This window comes from Myxine glutinosa, chromosome 14 (genome assembly GCF_964187855.1).
Source record: "Myxine glutinosa chromosome 14, kmMyxGlut1.1, whole genome shotgun sequence".
In the NCBI taxonomy this organism is placed as follows: domain Eukaryota; kingdom Metazoa; phylum Chordata; class Myxini; order Myxiniformes; family Myxinidae; genus Myxine; species Myxine glutinosa.
Window position 1 is genome coordinate 34,394,086 of NC_136274.1, and position 18,024 is coordinate 34,412,109.

General features: G+C 47.0%; 2 protein-coding genes across 5 annotated transcripts in view; one reads left to right on the top strand and one right to left on the bottom strand.

The window, feature by feature from the left end:
- NARS2 (asparaginyl-tRNA synthetase 2, mitochondrial) overlaps window positions 1–6,186 on the bottom strand; it is a 16,146-nt gene extending 9,960 nt beyond the window's left edge. Inside the window, exons 1-6 of one of the 2 annotated variants that reach the window (XM_068135511.2) lie at window positions 6,155–6,186; window positions 5,343–5,617; window positions 4,573–4,682; window positions 3,035–3,155; window positions 2,586–2,726; window positions 1–40 (exon numbers count right to left, since the gene is read on the bottom strand). The exon at window positions 1–40 is cut by the window's left edge and continues 41 nt beyond it. In XM_068135511.2, coding sequence (XP_067991612.2) covers window positions 1–40; window positions 2,586–2,726; window positions 3,035–3,155; window positions 4,573–4,682; window positions 5,343–5,585 — 655 coding nt within the window. In that variant the 5' untranslated portion in view covers window positions 5,586–5,617; window positions 6,155–6,186. Of the gene's footprint in view, window positions 41–2,585; window positions 2,727–3,034; window positions 3,156–4,572; window positions 4,683–5,342; window positions 5,618–5,969; window positions 6,021–6,154 lie in introns of those variants that run through there. The other variant, XM_068135510.2, reaches the window with a different exon arrangement.
- Window positions 1–18,024, top strand: part of LOC137439605 (THAP domain-containing protein 1-like) — a 270,238-nt gene that overhangs the window by 249,268 nt on the left and 2,946 nt on the right. Inside the window, exons 1-3 of one of the 3 annotated variants that reach the window (XM_078768167.1) lie at window positions 7,220–7,368; window positions 7,547–7,770; window positions 16,068–16,263. In XM_078768167.1, the coding sequence (XP_078624293.1) occupies window positions 7,703–7,770; window positions 16,068–16,263 (264 nt within the window). In that variant the 5' untranslated portion in view covers window positions 7,220–7,368; window positions 7,547–7,702. Of the gene's footprint in view, window positions 1–7,219; window positions 7,369–7,546; window positions 7,771–16,067; window positions 16,264–18,024 lie in introns of those variants that run through there. The other 2 variants (XM_078768169.1, XM_078768168.1) reach the window with 2 other exon arrangements.

The window sequence follows — 18,024 nt, forward strand, 5'->3', positions numbered from 1 at the left end:
ATGTTAGGATTGGTGTGTGGATCTGCAGGTAGCCCTGGTCCTGCGAGACAAAGGAAAGAGGGCTCGGGAATCAGTCAACACTGTAGTGACAATATAAAAGCAGCAACCCAAAGCACATTTAAAATAGGGTCAAGAAGGAAATGTCTGTCACCTGTTGCCTGACAGGCCTTGAACAAAAAGAAAATTGGGCTCAATGTCATGAAATACCGCAGGTGCACTGTATCATCATGTATGGAATGCTACTTTTTCCATGGCAAACACATCTTCAAGCCGGCACACAGTGGGACTTCTCTATCGAGGAAAACCCCTTCCTCGATTGTCCAGAACTTCTCCGAGCGTATAAAGCATTTGCTCAGAGGACGCTGGAGTCTTGCTCTCTCTCGTGTAAGCCAACCCACTTACATTCATTCTGCCTCCTTGCTGGACGTCAGAGAGGCTAAAGGTCTTGAAATAATCAGCATTCGCCATTAAGAGGCCGCTAATTCCTCATCATAGGCTGGTTGGGTTTTCAGTCATTTGAAGTCTTTTGTCTACTCTTGCTTCCCCTATTCTTCCAGGGCCCTCTTTTCCTCTCCAGCTCAACGAGGACGAACACATTTATCCAGCAACATCCTCCTTGGTAACCATAAAACCACCTTTAGAGGCCATTTTTCCCCGCAAAGTGGGGGTTGGCCTTTTTCGGGCACCGTGGTTGTTGTTGTTGTTTTTTGGTCCCCTTTTTGAAGCAATGTTTTACGGCCGGATGCCCTTCCTGCCGCCAACCCTGTTTGTCGCCTTTTACGACAAACAGGGAATTACCAGTGAACTGGTACTCAATTAGCCGACCTCGGAAGGATGACAGGCTGAGTCAACCCCCCTGGCGTTAATTCAGCGATCGACCGGGATTCGAACCCAGGATCCTAGGATCCTAAGCCGGTACCCTCGCCGCTAGCCCAACACCAGGGATTCTCTATCTATACTCCTTGGTAACCATGATAACACCAAACTTCTTGTTTATCTGTCCCTTGCTTTTCCAGCCAGTGGAATCTCTTCCGTCTTTTTCCAACAGTGTACCTCCATCCAGTGCTTCAAAAATTTGCACAACCATCCCATATTGTCTCCGAATGAAAATAAATTATTTTTTATAAATAAATAATAAATTTATTTTATAAATAAATAATTAATTAATAAATTATACTGGTACACGTTCATCAAAATCCCACATCCTCTGACCTTCAGTTGCTTAGCTTAGCTCTGACCAACCTTCAACTTTGCATGATAATAAAAAAACAATGGAACATTATCGGACAAGAGTGAATGAATATGAATGAATGATCGTTTTAAGGCCATTTTCCCCGCTAGAGTTGTTAGGGTTAGCCTGCGGGCCCCATGACAATCATGGTTCCCTGTTTGAGGCAATGTTTTTATGGCCGGATGCCCTTCCTGACGCCAACCCTTGGTCACGCTTTTACGATGCGCAGGGATACGGTGTACCTATTCTAAATCGGGGTACACACCGGGATCATTCATCCCAGCAAACTGGTACTCAATTTGCCGACCTCGGAAGGATGACAGGCTGAGTCAACCCCCCTGGCGTTAATTCAACGATCGACCGGGATTCGAACCCAGGATCCTAGGATCCCAAGCCGGCACCCTAACCGCTAAGCCAACACCAGGGATTATCGGACAAGAGTGAAATAATGAAAATGATTGCATCGATGTACTTAATGTCAACCTTGTCTGACTCGAAAAAGATTGCATAAAAAGAGAATGCACATACATAGGCAGACTTCGTATTTCAGCTCAGCTTCGAGGAGTGAGCCAGGAATACCATGGGTTACATTTCTTCATAGAATACAAGATTTCCCAGGAAACAAAATATGTCAGGCCTTTTTTTTTATACACAAGGGTCTATGTTCATGGAGAAGCTAAATGACAAAGGGCAGCAGATTCACAAACTACCAAAGGATGGACATACACAAGGAGAGAAGAAGGAATAACACAAAAACAAGTATAAATGGCCAAGAGAGGAACACAATGGGATTGAATCAGATAAATAGAAAATGGATAATAGAAGATGGGGCAAAGGTTTGAAAGTAGCGGGGGCATTATGGGACACGCGAATAAAAAAGGAAGAAGAAGAGCATGTAATTTGTTTTCTTTACATATAAAAGAAAGATACATGAAGCATAAAGTTGTTGAATGGTAAATAAAATGGACGAGAACTGTACGAGAACAAAGAGCAACGTGCATAAAGGTTTACACAAAGCACCAAGAATACAACTTTGGACAAGTTAGAGCAACAACAACAACAACAACAACAACAAAAAGATATATATATATAGACTTCCAGAAAGTATCAATCTTTTGAGGTGGATCACTTGGATCTCACAATCAGCGATTCACAATAAATGGTTGAAATTTAAGCGTATCAGTGGGCCTTACCTTAATGGAAAACAAAGACAAAACGACACCATCAACAGATTATGAAGCAGCTCGAGATGGACGACAATGGAGGAGGGTGCCGTCAGCTCGGCAGCACATGAAAACGCATGTTTGGGGGGAATGAGAAAACAGGCGAGGTGGATTTGGCCGGCACAAGTTACCTGGAAGAACTTGTGCGTGGCTGCTGTGGCTACGGCACGGAGTCGAAGCAGGGCAGCAAATGCCGGATCACGGCATCGCAGATGAGGGTACCGACGCGTGTTCTCCAGGGAATAGCGGTGTTTACGTTTCAGTGGGTATTCCTGGTACGTGTGGAAGAACACACGTGCATCTTTGCTTCTTATCAAGTGGCCACACAGAGAAAGGACAACAGGGAGAAGCTTATGCAACGATCAACTGTATTGCAATCTAAACAGGTATTTGGGCCTCTATTAAAATCTGAAATACTTGGCCACGTACCCCTAGAGAATACCACTGAAGAAGGGCAGATCGAACCATGCCTGCCACCTCTCTTCCCCTCCCCACAAAATACCTATGAGATTTTTGCTAATTTTTGCATTCATAATTTTAACCATAGCACAAAAGACAAAACAAAGAGGGCATTCATTACCAGTGGGTCACATGTTCCGACAACAACGATTGATGAAGCGACAATTTCAACAGGTTGTGCAGGGAATGGACTTGCTTGCAAATCACCCTCCACTTCCACTGCACTACCAAACGTCAGTTTGCTGATTGGGGAGGAGAGCGGATTGGAGAACAGGAGAGAGCAACGGTAAGAAAGAATAGCGAGTTTTTAACTTCATTAACACTCCCCAAGCAAATCTCTTTCCGGGTTTCTAAGTTACCGGGACTCCCCTCCCACCACTTCCTCGTCCCTCTTTTTAAAAAATAATTAAAACACTTTCATTTTTTTGTTCCGTTTCTGCTTCTTGCCAAATTTCCCATGAAAACATATGGAAGGTGGGTGAATGCCATTAGGGATGGTGGTGAGACAGATAAAGATGCTGCACATGAAGGTCAACCGATTACTGTGAGCGACAAGAAGCATGAGCTGAACTGGGATTGCATCCCTATCTCCTTGAGAGGCCGATCAACCTGCTGCAACCACGAGGCACGCGGTCGGCCCGTTGGCCTCCTCCACTCACGAGGCTCCCTTGCTGAGAGTATCTGGTGAGCTGGATCAGCGTCCGGAAAACGAGCCACATGAAAACGAGCTGACGCTCACGGACCATACAGGAAACAAATCTCATCTGAGTCTCTCTCGGCAACCGCTTGTTGGACACAAAGTCCGACCAGCAATAGCCAAGGATTCTCAGAAGAGACTTGGTTCTGAAGGACTTGAGTCTCATTCTCTGGCCCTTGGTAAGGGTCCAAATCTCGCATCCGTAGAGCAAGACTGGAAGCACCAAGGACTTAAAGACTCTGACTTTCGTCCTCCTGCATAGATACCGACAGCGCCACACCCCATGATCCAGTGAATCCATGACTCCCCAGGCCCGACCCAGACGTCTATCAACCTCTGGCTCGCAACATGCGGAGGCATGAATAACACTGCCAAGGTAAGTGAACCTGTTTGTGACCTCGTCTTTGCCACAAACAGGCACAGACAAGACAGCAGCATCCAAGATGTCATTGAAAGCCTCGATCTTGGTTTGGACCTAGGAAATCCATAATCCCCGCGGCTCCGCCTCCTCATTTAATGCCTGGAGGGCCCCCGTAAGGATACCCAACGTCTCCGCAAAGATGACTGCATCATCTGCGACAATCAAGGTAACAATGTTTTTCAAGGATTGTGTTCAAGGAACTCAGTCATACACAATTATTTTGAGGCGACCAGAGTGTTTTCTGTTATTTTAAAACTTGAGTGGGCCCGTTTAGTGTTTTCACCTGAAATTATTGCTCATGATGTGCAAACCCCATTGAAATCCCAGGTAGGTGTTTGTCCATTGCCTACTAATGTCCTTGCAGTTCATATTGAAGTCTGTGTGATCTTCAGACTCCCACATGCAGGGTGAGGGGGCAAGTTTCGCTCAAGATAAAAATTCCGCCATATTTGCAAAACCTACATATATATATATGGCCCCTAACGTGACAATACAGATTGCGAGGGTGATAATCAACGTGGAGACACAGAGGGAGGCAAACCTGCTGTGCAGAGAAGGATCGGCGATCACCTGCAGACCGCGACTGCAAGATCCGTCACCGATATCAACAAACAGCACATCCTTCTGAACCCGAAGGCTCTGCACCCAGCCCTGCATGGAGAGCGCATGACGTTAGCGGTGGTCGAGCATGTTGCTAGTCTCTCGATGTGTGCCTACAACACTACAACAGCGATCGGTATGCCGCCGGAATGTCAGTGAGTGCTGAGCATGCGCAGGTGGCGGTGAGGGTGACGTGGAGACCAGAAGGAATGACTCCAGGGAGATGGTTTTGGTAGTGCATGGAAATATTACATATGTGGGCTCTTCATTCTGCAGGAAGGATCATAGACACAGACTTACGTGTTGCATGCCGCATGCCCCTCCCCTCGTGCATGCCCCTCCCCTCGTGCATGCCGCATGCCCCTCCCCTCGTGCATGCCGCGTGCCCCTCCCCTCGTGCATGCCGCGTGCCCCTCCCCTCGTGCATGCCGCGTGCCCCTCCCCTCGTGCATGCCGCGTGCCCCTCCCCTCGTGCATGCCGCGTGCCCCTCCCCTCGTGCATGCCGCGTGCCCCTCCCCTCGTGCATGCCGCGTGCCCCTCCCCTCGTGCATGCCGCGTGCCCCTCCCCTCGTGCATGCCGCGTGCCCCTCCCCACTGTGAATTTAAGTCGAGAAACTGGTATGAATTCATGCAATGTTGATGCAGCACAAGCGTGATGGGCCAAATGGCCTCCTGTGTGTTCTTTGTATTTTCGTGCGCGCGGCTCTTACCTGCACCAGCACGCGTCCGCTCCGGGCACTCCCGGCCAGCACATCGCACACGTTGTCCACTCGCCTGAGACCCTCCCCTCCGTCCGAGGCCGAGGGTCCGCCAGACGCAGCTCTTGTCGAACCCCTGACCTGGTCCCATGTCGCCGGGTGGGTTCTGTAGACGTCGTACTCCGCCGGCCGCCTCCTTCGACTTCGAGCGCATCGCAGCACCGTCCGCCGGACCGCTCCAATCAAGGACAGCATGTTCCCCGGATGTTGGTCCGACCGAGGCTTCACTATTTTAAAATACCGGATTAGCGACCGTTAGAAGCTTGTATTAACATCTAAAGAAACCAAATTACATCTCGCAAGCTTCTTCACCAGGAATGCCGGATTTCGCAGTTCGCACAAACTCCTCAACATCGCTGAGTTATGATTGGCTGATGCGTAAACACGTGTTCCTATCATCCGGAAGTACGACAAACTCTTCAGACTGCTTCTTCTTCGTTTTTATTTTGGTATCAAGAAGGTCCTTTGAGGAAACAAAGTGTACATAAAACCCACAATTGCACAGTTTTACCAAATCTACCAAAAGCTGCTTTAAATTAATTACTTTCGGTTTCCCTCGACCTTATCAAAAAATCTTACGATGACAGAAGACACCATTTGCATTTGCCGGACTTCCCCGAACCCGGAACCCGATTCGGAACTGACTGACATGACAGCCCGAGTAAAACATTTTTTTTTACAAACACCGACTTTTAAGCACCAGTAAAGCAATAAGAACGTATACTTTTACGAAAAATACAATAGTATCACCAAACTTGACGTACCGTCAAAATGTTGTGAAAATGAACTATTTCCGGTCACGTGGTGTTTTCTTTTTCCGGTCACGTGAGGGTTTTTTTCGGTCAACGGACACCAGTGAAATGGGGCACACAATTTTAATAATAATAATAATAATAATGCATTTATTTTATATAGCGCTTTTCAGGAAGCCCAAAGACGCTTTGACAGAGTGCAAAACATAATGCATAGCAAAACATAAAAACAATTGCAAAAAAAAAAGAATCAATAGGGAAATATTCAAAGCACAAAGGAGGGAGAAGGAGAAGTGATAGTCAGGGGTTAAATGCTGTGGGTTGAATGTTGAATGCAGTGCTGAACAGGTGGGTCTTGAGTGATGTTTTGAATGTGGTGAGTGAGGAGGAGTCTGATGGTGTGAGGTAGTGAGTTCCAGAGGGTGGGAGCAGCGATGGAGAAGGCCCTGTCCCCCCAGGATCTGAATTTGGTCCGGATTGGGGGGGGGGGGGGTCAGGAGGTTGGTACCAGCAGAGCGGAGGTTGCGGGTGGGAGTGTGTCTGGAGAGGAGGTCAGCCAGGTAGGATGGGGCCAGGTTATGGAGGGCTTTGTAGGTCAAGAGGAGGATTTTGTACTGGATTCTCTGGGAGATGGGGAGCCAGTGAAGCTTGTAAAGGACGGGGGTGATGTGGTCACGGGTCCGGGAATGGGTGAGTAGACGGGCAGCGGAGTTCTGAATGTATTGGAGTTTATTGGTGATTGTTGAGGGTGAACCATAGAGGAGGCTATTGCAGTAGTCCAGACGGGAAGTGATGAAGGCGTGGATGAGGGTTTCTGCAGCCACGGAGGAGAGGGCTGGACGGAGACGGGCGATGTTTTTCAGGTGAAAGAAGGCTGTCTTTGTGATCTGTTTAGTGTATTTGTCGAAGGAGAGGGTTTGGTCAAAGATGATGCCAAGATTCCGGATGAGAGGGGAGGTGGATACTGGGAAACCGTCGATGTTGAGGGCAAAGTTATGGGTGGACTTGGTGAGCGTTTTTGGGCCAATGATGATTATTTCAGATTTATCACAGTTAAGCTTGAGGAAGTTGATTTGAAGCCAGGATTTTATTTCAGTGATGCAGTTTGTCAGGATAGAGTGGGTGGCGGTGGAGATGGACTTGGTGGAGATGAAAAGCTGGATGTCATCGGCGAAGCAGTGGAATTGGAGACCATGACGGCGGATTAAGTGACCGAGGGGGGACAGGTAAAGGATGAAGAGGAGGGGGCCAAGAACTGAACCTTGGGGGACACCTTGGGGGAGGGGAGCAGTGGGGGATTTGCAGTTATTGATGGAGATGAACTGACTGATTTTGTGGTTTATTTATCGTTTGACAAAATTATATTTTCTGACTGGTGCGATTATTTATTTGTATGCAACATAGTCGAGGCCACGGAGTTATAAATAGAATCTGGAGAGCCAATGAAGCCTCTCTTTTGAAGCAGCCGGAAGTAATGAGACGGCCATCTTGGAGGGCCGATTGTCAGCTGCTTCGAACGTTTAGACACAGACAGCTCTGCTGAAGTCTCACGCTGAAAATATGCCTCAATGTGCTGCATTTGGTTGCACAAATGCCACAGGGAAGAGCTCCAATGTATCATTTCATAGGTAAGTGGAATAATGTGCACAACAAATTATTGTACAACAGAAACACGAGAAAGGTTAGCATGTGTTCGTCTTTTTGTCACTGGGGAAGTTAGTGATTGTTTTGCAACGAAATTTTCCTGCCGTGTCCTCCGTCTGACACGTATTTTATGATTATTTATGTACGAGTACCCGACTGCAAAGCCGCAATGAGCCGGCGAAGCCAAAGCCTCTTGCCACTATTTTACCCATCACTATGGCATGAGTAGGTTAGGTAGTTGGTAGTAGGTAGGTGTAGTAGGTACCGTACCTAGTTCAAAATGACACCATTTGCATTCTGGATGAGATTAAAATCTATAAAATTTACTTCTTGACTAATTCGGCGAAATCCGTCTCGACTTCGGATATTTCCGGCCGTGAAAAACTACCCCCTACGGCCGCGATATTTCTAAAAAATAATTCTTCGTCAATTTTAGAATATTTGATGCCGTTTTCACCCCCCGAAACGCAGTAAGAAGCTTTTTTGAAATATTTTTTCAAATGCTCGAATCTCATTGGTTCCGGTGTTTGGTGACGATTTTCGTTGAAGATAACCAGGGCCCAGGGAACGGGGTTGGTCTTAAAGTATTTTAATTACAAATTAGAGGTGCATAAGATTGTGAATCAAAAAAAGACGGGTGAAACAAACTCCTATTGAACTTTTTCGCAATTTTTTTTATGCATACTTCCGCATCCACAAGATGGCGGCCTCTATGGAGCGATTTGGTTTTTGAAATATTTTTTCAAATGCTCGAATCTCATTGGTTCCGGTGTTTGGTGACGATTTTCGTTGAAGATAACTAGGGCCCATGCGGGCCCGGGGAACGAGGTTGGTCTTAAAGTATTTTATTTACAAATTAGAGGTGCATAACATTGTGAATCAAAAAAAGACGGGTGCAACAAACTCCTATTGAACTTTTTCCCAATTTTTTATGCATACTTCCGCATCCGCAAGATGGTGGCCTCCATTGATGATTTGGTGCGTCAAAGCTTGGAATTCTCAAAGGATCCAGCAAAATCTGGCTTTTCAACATAATACGTACGCGTTCATTCACAACACCGGCTTCGCCGGCTATTATAATTGATAAATTAGATTACTAAAACGGTGTCTTATTTATGACAAGTCGTCAGGGGAAAAGGTTAGGGATACTCTTAATTAAGTTAGGTGAGGGGGTTGGGCAATAAAGTTTTGCTGTTGGGTGGGGGAGAAAAAGTTTGCCCTTGGTACATGGGGGGGTCACGAAAGTTTTACGCTGACCTACTTCCAATTCACCGCCCCACCCACTACATAATTTATGAACACTCCCTTCCCGTTTTAGCAGCACTGAAATCGGAGAACTTAGCATAGTGAAATGTTGTTACGTACATTGTAGAGCGATATATACATGGTCATTTCTGATCGCTTAGAGCATGAACTCTCCTCTCTACAGTTACTTATCATCAACGTCAGACACATTTGGGAAAACCTCGAGATTCTTCTATTGTCGTATGCACCAACATTAAAACAAAATATTAGGTGTTTGTGGGGGGGCCCAAATTGTGGAGGCCCCATACGAACGTACCATTCGTATCATTGTTAATCCGGCACTGGCTTTGGCTAATTGGCAGTCACAGTATTTTTTGTGTCCGTAGTTTGTAAGGCAGATGTGATTTTGTTTACGTCACTCCACATACAGTCACGTGAAAAATAAGTACACTTTTTTTTTTTTTTCTTTTTTTTTTTTTTTTTCTTTTTTCTTTTTTTTTTTTTTTTTTTTTTTTTTTTTTTGTATACAAGATCGAGGCTCGTGAAAGAGCGAACATTAATCACACAGAAAGACAAACCGACACATAAAACATATAACATCGGGAGCGGTAGACAAGATGGGGAGAGAGGGGGAAGGACACAAACACAACATTTGAGAGCAGGGACCGAGAGACATGGAGACATCGAGAGATCTGAGAGAGGGCGAGGGCTTTGGGGGGGGGGGGCATGGGAAGGGGGCGGTGGGAGAGGTATAAAACATATGGACACTGCCAGGACTTCCAGGAAAGAAGTTGGAATTTCAAACAAGGTGGATCTGGGGTGAATTAGCGGGGGTAGAAAAGATCAAGGTTTTGGATGGGGGAAGATAAGAGATGGTGGTGAACAGCTGTTTTAAAGACCTGGAGGGAGGAGTGGGATTGAAGGGAGTGAGGGAGTTTGTTCCAGAGGCGGGAGAAAAGAGGAATGAAAGAGTGAAGGTGAGCAGAGAGCCGAGATTTCGGCAGTTTAACCATCAGAGGGTTGCTGGCAGATCTTGTGCGACCTGTAGGAATATTTGGGGGACACAGCACAGAGAGAGCTGGGGGTGCAAGGCCGGAGAGGAGTCGGTAGAAGACAGAAAGACCACCTACCTGCCTGCGGTGAGTGAGTGAAAGGCCCTCAGAGATAGCTTCATCGCGGGAGATTCCAATAATTCTGAAAGCTTTGGTTTCAACAGCGTGAAGCCGAGCTAGGTGTGAGGCAGGAGCACCGGCCCATAGGGGAGAACAGTATTCCATTGAGCTGCGGATGAAAGCCTTGTATGTGGTGAGGAGCTCAGGTGTGCCGAGGAAGGACTTCGCACGACGGAGGATGCCCAGACGGCGACTGGCTTTGGAGGCCAGCTTGGAAATGTGGTTTTCCCAAGAAAGATCATGGCAGATAGTGAGACCCAAAATCTTGAGCGACAGAACTTCTTGGAGAGGATTGTTGAGAAAGTAGATGGGAGGGTTGTCCAGTCGATCTTTTCGGAGAGACATAGTAAGAGTGTGAGATTTGTCAGGATTGAAAGACATGTTCCACTTGTTTGACCAGTCTGTGATTTTGTCCAGGTCTTCAGAGAGTGAGGAGGCAGCAGACTGCCGATCTGAGGGAAGAGGAATTGGAACGGCAGAGAGTGGAGTCATCAGCAAAGAGATAGAGAGGATTTTCGAGAGAGTCAGAGAGATCATTGATGAAGACCAGAAAAAGCACGGGGCCCAGAACACTGCCTTGGGGAACTCCAGCCTGAACAGGAAGAGGAGATGAGAGAAACCCATTCAGGGCCACACGTTGACGACGACTAGAGAGGAAGTCCGCCAGCCATGCGTGGAGATTTCCATGGATACCAAAGGAGGAGAGTTTGGTGAGCAGAGCGGGGTGCCAGACCGTGTCGAAGGCACGTGATATGTCGAGGGAGACAGCTCTGATTTCCTGTTTGGCATTGAGGACCTCCATCCATTGTTGAGACAGCAGAAGCAACATGTCCAGAGTAGAGTGACCTGGTCTGAAACCAAATTGATGATCAGAGATCAAGCCATTGGAGAAGAGGAAAGATTTCATATCCGAAGCAATGATGGATTCCATGACTTTGCTGATAATTGGGAGAAGGCTGATTGGTCTGTAGTTGCTAGGATCTGTTTTTGCACCTTTTTTGTGCAAAGCGGTGATGTTGGCTGATTTCCAAGCAGATGGCAGTTGACCTTGAGCAAAAGAGAGGGTGAAGAGAACAGAGAGCGGGTGAGATAGAGCAGCAGAGCAGGATTTTAGGACCCGTGGGCTGATGCCGTCGGGTCCAGTTGCAGAATCAGAGTCGAGGGTTGACAGAAACTTTTCCACATTGTCAGGAGGAAAGGACACGGAGTCCAGGAGCAGCAGGGTACGACTGGGTATGGTGGGTACAGAGAGGGATGGGTTTGGGACACAAGATTTAGAGGCAAACACAGAGTTGAGGCATTCAGCTTTTTCACGTGCGGAGTCAGCTGTGTAGCCGTTTGAGGTAAGGGAGGGGATGGAGGGGGAACAAACACCAGAAACGGATTTGACCAGACGCCACCAGGATTTGGAAGAGGGAGACAGATAAGAGAGTTCGGTCTTGAGAACGGAGAGATATTGTTTCCTGGCTCTCCTGAGGGTGGACACACACTTGTTTCGGGCTTTGTGAAAGGAAATGAGATTTCCTTCCGTTGGATTTGCTTTCCAGGAGACGAAGGCAAGTTGTTTCTGGGCAACAGCCTCACCACAAGATTCCGTGTACCATGGACGGGAGGAAGGGTATGACAACTGAAGACGAGATGGGATAAATCTGTGCATGAGAGAGAGCAATTTACTTTGGAAGAATTCCCAGGATGAGTTGATGTCAGAGGTGGTAGAGATGGGAGACCAGTCCAGATGATTGATGGCTGCTTGAAGACCGTGCCAGTTGGCCTGAGTGAAATGCCAGACTCGTCGACGCTGAGCAGGCTCCCTGAGGATGGTCAGAGAGATGTCCACTTTAACAAGGACATGATCAGATGATCCGATCGGAGCAGAAGAAGAGCAGCAGACATTTTCAGGGAAGTTAGTCATAACCAAGTCCAGAAGAGAAGATGTTCCGTTGACTGAGATCCGGGTCGGGAAATTGACAGATTGTGTCAGTCCCAGTGAGTCGCAGAAGTCCTTTGCTGAAGAGCCATGGCTGGTGAGAGAGGTACCCACACCCAGCCAACTGGCATGGTGACAATTGAAATCACCACATATGAGGAAGAGAGAGTTGGGATGAGTAGATAGAAGTTGGTCCATATCATCAGACAGCGAGATGTAGATGGAGTCATCACTGTTTGGTGGACGGTACAACACACATATGAACAAGAGGTGGGAGCGAAGGGGAAGCCGTAGCCAGAGGTATTCCTGGGGGTGAGGTGGAGAGAGTGCAGTGCAGGGCGAGTGAGGAAGAGAGTTTTTGATAAAGATAGCAACCCCGCCTCCAGGACGAGGCTCAGGTCTATCATACCGGAGGAGGGAGTAGCCCGGGAGAGATACTATGGAATCAGAGACATCATAAAGGAGGAAAGTTTCTGTTAAGCAGATCACGTCTGGTTTGACAGAAGCAACCTGTATGGAGAGATCAGTTAAGTTTGAACGAAGGCCCCGGATGTTTGAGGTCCATACCGTTAATGAAGAGGAAGGGGGAGCATCAGATACAGAACAGGGGGGAGGAGGGGTAGGGTAAGATGTGGAAGAGGTGGAAGAGATAGGGAGAGCTGTTGAAGGTGTGTCAGAGATTTCAGAATAGCTCGGAGAAAGGGAAGGATGGGGCGGACAAAAGGTTTGATGGTGATTGGGTGGGCCACAATGAGGTGTTATTTGAGGAGGGGGAAGAGCGAGGCAGAAGGTTGGGGGAGATGGAGGTGAGAGTTTGAAGGGGGAAGAAGCGGGGAGGACGCTTTGAGGAGGGGGAGTGAGAGGGGGGAAATTGAGAAGCAATGAGGGTGGGGAGATTTGAAGGGGAGGGGTGAGGGGGGAGTTTGGGAGGGAAGGGACAAGGGGAGGGATTTGAAAGGGATGGGATATGGGGGAGATTTGGAGGGGAGGGGTGAGGCAGGAGTCTAGGAGGGGAGGGGCGAGGGGGCGTCTTGGCGGGGAGGGGTGAGGGGGTAGTTTAGGAGGGAGGGGGCAAGGGGGGAGATTTGAAAGGGATGGGTGATGGGGAAGATTTGGAGCGGAGGGGTGATGGGGAAGATTTGGAGGGGAGGGGTTATGGGGAAGATTTGGAGGGGAGGGGTGAGATTGGATTTTTGAAAGTGTACGATTTATGGGGAACGAACATTTATTGCAAAATGAGTTTCTTGTGACCTTCGAGTTAAAAATACGTTTAAGGACGCTGGATGGAGGATGGAGTGCAGGAGAGTTTAGGGAATGTAGAAAAAAGGCACTATAGGAGATGGATATTTTTTTTGGGATGAATTGATTTGGTGAGCAAGTCGAAGGCAGCCTTTTAAAGAAGAAGAAGAAAAAGGTGTTATAAAATATGACGGAATACATAACTTGAGGGGAAAGTGTAAACATTGATGGTTAATGAGTGAAAACTATCTGGGGAAATGGGGGAGAAACACGTGGTCGAAGAACGAACGAACGAATAAGAATGAATAAACGAATGAGAACAGAGAAGGAAATGTTGTTTTTTTTTGTTTTTGTTTTTGTTTTTTTTGAGTTGAGATTTACACAAGGAAGTAGGCTATGGGTGAAAAGCCTGGGAATACAGAGAACGAAAGTTATTGGATCACAAACGACGGACCGCTGAGAGAAAAACAAAGCCTCAAGGTTGTACAGTGCACACTGTACAAGGCCTCAAGACACGACACGGCAAACAGACGATCAATTTATGAAAGATAAACACCGAGAAACAACCAAAGTTGCACACAATAACTTCACACACCGAAAGATAAATACAGTTTCGACAAAATACAATTGTGAACAGACTTAACTTCGAAAAACGTGGAGACCGTGTGGAGCTTCGAAAATCCCTCCCACCGTCTCCGAGATCTCGCGAGATCCTCATGCACACCTCATGTAAAGTTTTGACTTTTTCAACATATTTCAACATACAGCTATTTGATCTTCATTTCAACAATATTGATAGATAAAGGTGATGTAATATAACAAATATCATGAAACATTTACATTTTGTAGTCCATTGTAGAATTTAAATAAACATAAATGCAAATTTCGCATGTAGAAAAAGTAAGTACACCCCTACATTTATCACTACTTCAAATACCTAAAATTAGAATCAGGTGCACCAGCTCAGGTGCAAATGATTAGAACATCGTTAGAGAGGATCTTGGAGGAACCTGTCTTATTTAAACCTCAGACATTTAGTTTGGTTTGCTCTTTGTTGTTGAAGTGTGCGGCGTCACCATGCCTAGATCAAAAGAGCTCTCTGAGGCCTTCAGAAAGAAGCTAATAGATGCCTACGAGTCTGGGAAGGGATTTAAAAAGATCTCCAAACAATTTGAAATCAATCAATCGACTGTTCGGAAGATCATCCACAAGTGGAGAAGATTCCAAACAACTGCCAACTTGTTCAGGCCAGGCCGCCCCAGCAAGTTCAGCCCAAGAGCAGACCATAATATGCTGAAAGAAGTCTGTAAGAACCCCAGAATGTCATCACGGGACCTACAGGTAGCACTTGCCACTGGTGATGTCAAAGTGCACGGGTCTACCATTAGAAAGAGGCTGCACAAATTTGATCTACATGGGAGGTGTGCCAGGAGTAAACCTTTGCTGTCCAGAAAGAACATCAGGGCAAGACTAAAGTTTGCCAATGAACACCACGGCAAAGACCAGCACTTCTGGAACAATATGTTCTGGACAGATGAGTCAAAGGTAGAGCTATTTGGCCACAGTACCAGAAGACATGTTTGGCAAAAACCAAAGACAGCATTTGACCACAAGAACCTGATACCAACTGCAAAGCATGGTGGTGGAAATATTATGGTTTGGGGCAGCTTTGCTGCATCAGGGCCTGGGCAGCTCACCATCATATAATCCACTATGAATTCTTCATTGTACCAGAGGGTGCTTGAGGATAATGTGAGGCCATCTGTCGGAGAAGATGAAGCCAAACCGAAGGTGGACCTTGCAACATGGCAATGACCTTAAACATACCAGTAAATCCACCAAGGAATGGCTGAAAAGAAAGAAATGGAGGGTTCTGGAATGGCCAAGTCAAAGCCCGGATCTAAATCCCATCGAGATGTTGTGGGGGGATTTGAAACGAGCTGTGCATCCGGCCGTAAAACATTGCTTCAAAAAGGGGACCAAAAAACAACAACTACCACGGTCCCCGAAAAGGCCAACCCCCGCTTTGCGGGGAAAAATGGCCTCTAAACGGTGGTTGTGCATGCAAGAAACCCCTCAAACATCCCACAGCTGAAAGAATTCTGCATGGAGGAGTGGGCAAAAATTTCTCCCAGTTGATGTCAGAGACTGGTAGACAGTTATAAGAAACGCCGACTTGAGGTTGTTTCTGCCAAATACCACCTATTCGAGCCAAGGGTGTACTTACTTTTTCCACATGCGAAATTTGCATTTCTGTTTATTTAAATTATACAATGGACTACAAAATGTAAATGTTTCATGATATTTGTTATATTGTATCACCTTTATCTCACAATATTGTTGAAATGAAGATCAAATAGCTGTATGTTGAAATATGTTGAAAAAGTCAAAACTTTACATGGGGTGTACTTACTTTTTCACGTGACTGTATATGCCTCTGTGGATGTTGGATGTTCATTTAAGTGTTTGAGCTCAAACAAAAGTTTGTTCTGGTGAAATAAACTGAAATTACAAGTCCAAATTTTGACGTTCTGTGAAAAATTGAAGCATTGCCAGCAATTGTTTTAAATTTCGAAATCTACAACCTTCATTTACATTTAAAATTCAAGTTTTGGATAAACTAGTTTGTGTCACAACTCATCGACCTAAATAGTCAAAACAGTGAATTGGAACTAATCAGTGAAGTTTTTATTTCAAGGTTCCCAAAGGACAAAGACCTGTGCTCCAGATGGAGTGCTGCTTTGAGAAGAGAGTCCTTCCAGCCCACTCCAGGCACCGCAGTCCTGTGCAGTGATCACTTCACAGACAGCAGTTTTGACAGAACAGGTCAAACAGTTCGACTCAAGCCAAACACCGTCCCAAGCTGTTTCAACTTCCCAGCACATTTGACAAAGGTATACATTGATATTCGAACAATTTTCAATTAAGTTCAAGTTGTTTTGATATTTTAAAATCATGCTATTTAATAATCTCAAGCACGTTTTTCATAAGTGACACTTATGAAACCTGGTGCGTTATAGCGTTTGCCTGGGAATTTCGGGCGCTCAAAAGTGAAGCTAGTTTCTGTCACCCATTTCTGTCGCTCATTTCTGTCGCTCATTTCTGTCGCTCAGATGTGTAAACATGACGTCATCAAATCTATATTTATAGGATAGGTTATAGGAGATATATATATATGTTATAGGATAGGAATATAGGACCCAAATGACCCAGAGGACCCAAATGACCCAGAGGACCCAAATGACCCAGAGGACCCAAATGACCCAGAGGACCCAAATGACCCAGAGGACCCAAATGACCCAGAGGACCAAAATGACCCAGAGGACCCAAATGACCCAGAGGACCCAAATGACCCAGAGGACCCAAATGACCCAGAGGACCCAAATGACCCAGAGGACCCAAATGACCCAGAGGACCCAAATGACCCAGAGGACCCAAATGACCCAGAGGACCCAAATGACCCAGAGGACCCAGAGGACCCAAATGACCCAGAGGACCCAAATGACCCAGAGGACCCAAATGACCCAGAGGACCCAAATGACCCAGAGGACCCAAATGACCCAGAGGACCCAAATGACCCAGAGGACCCAAATGACCCAGAGGACCCAAATGACCCAGAGGACCCAGAGGACCCAAATGACCCAGAGGACCCAGAGGACCCAGAGGACCCAGAGGACCCAAATGACCCAAATGACCCAGAGGACCCAGAGGACCCAGAGGACCCAAATGACCCAGAGGACCCAAATGACCCAGAGGACCCAAATGACCCAGAGGACCCAAATGACCCAGAGGACCCAAATGACCCAGAGGACCCAAATGACCCAGAGGACCCAAATGACCCAAATGACCCAGAGGACCCAAATGACCCAGAGGACCCAAATGACCCAGAGGACCCAAATGACCCAGAGGACCCAGAGGACCCAAATGACCCAGAGGACCCAAATGACCCAGAGGACCCAAATGACCCAGAGGACCCAAATGACCCAGAGGACCCAAATGACCCAGAGGACCCAAATGACCCAGAGGACCCAAATGACCCAGAGGACCCAAATGACCCAGAGGACCCAAATGACCCAGAGGACCCAAATGACCCAGAGGACCCAAATGACCCAGAGGACCCAAATGACCCAGAGGACCCAAATGACCCAGAGGACCCAAATGACCCAAATGACCCAGAGGACCCAGAGGACCCAAATGACCCAGAGGACCCAGAGGACCCAGAGGACCCAAATGACCCAGAGGACCCAGAGGACCCAGAGGACCCAGAGGAACCAGAGGACCCAAATGACCCAGAGGACCCAGAGGACCCAGAGGACCCAGAGGACCCAAATGACCCAGAGGACCCAGAGGACCCAAATGACCCAGAGGACCCAGAGGACCCAAATGACCCAGAGGACCCAAATGACCCAAATGCCCCAGAGGACCCAAATGACCCAGAGGACCCAAATGACCCAGAGGACCCAAATGACCCAGAGGACCCAAATGACCCAGAGGACCCAAATGACCCAGAGGACCCAAATGACCCAGAGGACCCAAATGACCCAGAGGACCCAAATGACCCAGAGGACCCAAATGACCCAGAGGACCCAAATGACCCAGAGGACCCAAATGACCCAGAGGACCCAAATGACCCAGAGGACCCAAATTCTATGTAT